This window comes from Mandrillus leucophaeus, unplaced genomic scaffold, assembly GCF_000951045.1.
Source record: "Mandrillus leucophaeus isolate KB7577 unplaced genomic scaffold, Mleu.le_1.0 Scaffold4, whole genome shotgun sequence".
Lineage (NCBI taxonomy): Eukaryota > Metazoa > Chordata > Mammalia > Primates > Cercopithecidae > Mandrillus > Mandrillus leucophaeus.
Window position 1 is genome coordinate 4603172 of NW_012104253.1, and position 1261 is coordinate 4604432.

General features: G+C 61.4%; 1 protein-coding gene across 1 annotated transcript in view; it reads right to left on the reverse strand.

Moving 5' to 3' along the window:
- HHIPL1 (HHIP-like 1) overlaps positions 1-1261 on the reverse strand; it is a 38101-nt gene that overhangs the window by 8900 nt on the left and 27940 nt on the right. The window contains exon 9 of the mRNA XM_011991801.1: positions 13-56. Within this exon, the coding sequence (XP_011847191.1) occupies positions 13-56 (44 nt within the window). The remainder of the gene's footprint in view (positions 1-12; positions 57-1261) is intronic.

The window sequence follows — 1261 nt, forward strand, 5'->3', positions numbered from 1 at the left end:
CCGCGTGGGCGCCCGCGCTGTAGGCCGCGCGGTGCTCCGTGTCTTCGGGATGAACTCTGCGCAGAGGAAGAGTATGCCATCAGCGGGATCCAGGAGCCCCTGTCCAGCCCTGCTGCCCACCCTTTGCTGCCCTACAACCTGTGCGGAGAGGGCGGACTCAGGGAAGGATGTCCCGGGTCTGCCCTGCATTCACACCCAGAAGATGGGATGCCGCCTGTGCTCCCAGTGGTGCTTCCCAGGTCACCTGGACCCAGCAAGATGCCAGCCTGGACTCAAGTGCCAGGGGATTTTTCAGTCATGCAGCAAACACTTGTAACTGCTTTGTGCCAGTCTGCTGTTGCTGTGTGTCCCTACCCCAAGCCTGGCCTTCCTAGGAGTCCCCAGGTTGGGCGGGGGAGCCAGCCCCTGGCACTTCAGAACTCAGGAAGGCAATGGAAAGGAAGGAGTGTCTGGGAAGTCTTCTAAGAGCAAGTCACCGTTTCTTCTTCCAGGCCCTGGTTGTGAGGGTGAAGAAGCTGAGGCCCACAGATGGCTAAAAATTGCTGCAGGTCTATGGTGGCCAGTGGCCAGCAGGCTGGGAATGGGACGCACACAGGGATCCCTGGGGTCAGGGTAAATCTCTCCTCCTCACTCCCAAGGTTGGCACCTGTCACAGCGGGTATGATGGGGGTGCTCTGGTTGTCTGGCTGGGGAACAAGGCAGAGCCCCTATACCCCACCACAGAGCCTGCGTGCAGTCAGTGCTAGGGAGCTGAAGCAGGTGATTCCCTTTGTCCCTGCAGAATGTGGGGACACGCTTGGCCCAGGTCAGCCACAGGAATAGACCTCAATCTCCACTTTGCTGTGCCCAGCCCTACTCCACATCGGTGCAGTGCCAGGCACTGGGCCCTGCCATGTGTGACAGCCCAAGACTGTTCAGTTACCATGGGGAGGGTCCTGGGACCACCGGGCCAGACCTCTTTAATCCGGCCCCACCTCAGCCAGTCCCACTTTGAAAACCACTGAGAGGGAGCTGAGAAAGGGCTTCTCAGCACAAGGCCAAGCACAGGCCAGGGCCTGGAGCACCGTGACATGGGCAAGGTGCTCCCTGTCCCTGCACCCTGGCCCCTGGCCCACACCTCCTGCTCCTCAGGCTGCCTCACCTCTCCCACTGTGGCTCTCGCTGCTGCCTCTGCCTGCACTGCCACCCCCGTCAGTGCATCCCTGAGTGAACCTCCCTCTTGGTGCCAACCCCCCTCGGTGCACTCCCCCAGGTGCACCCC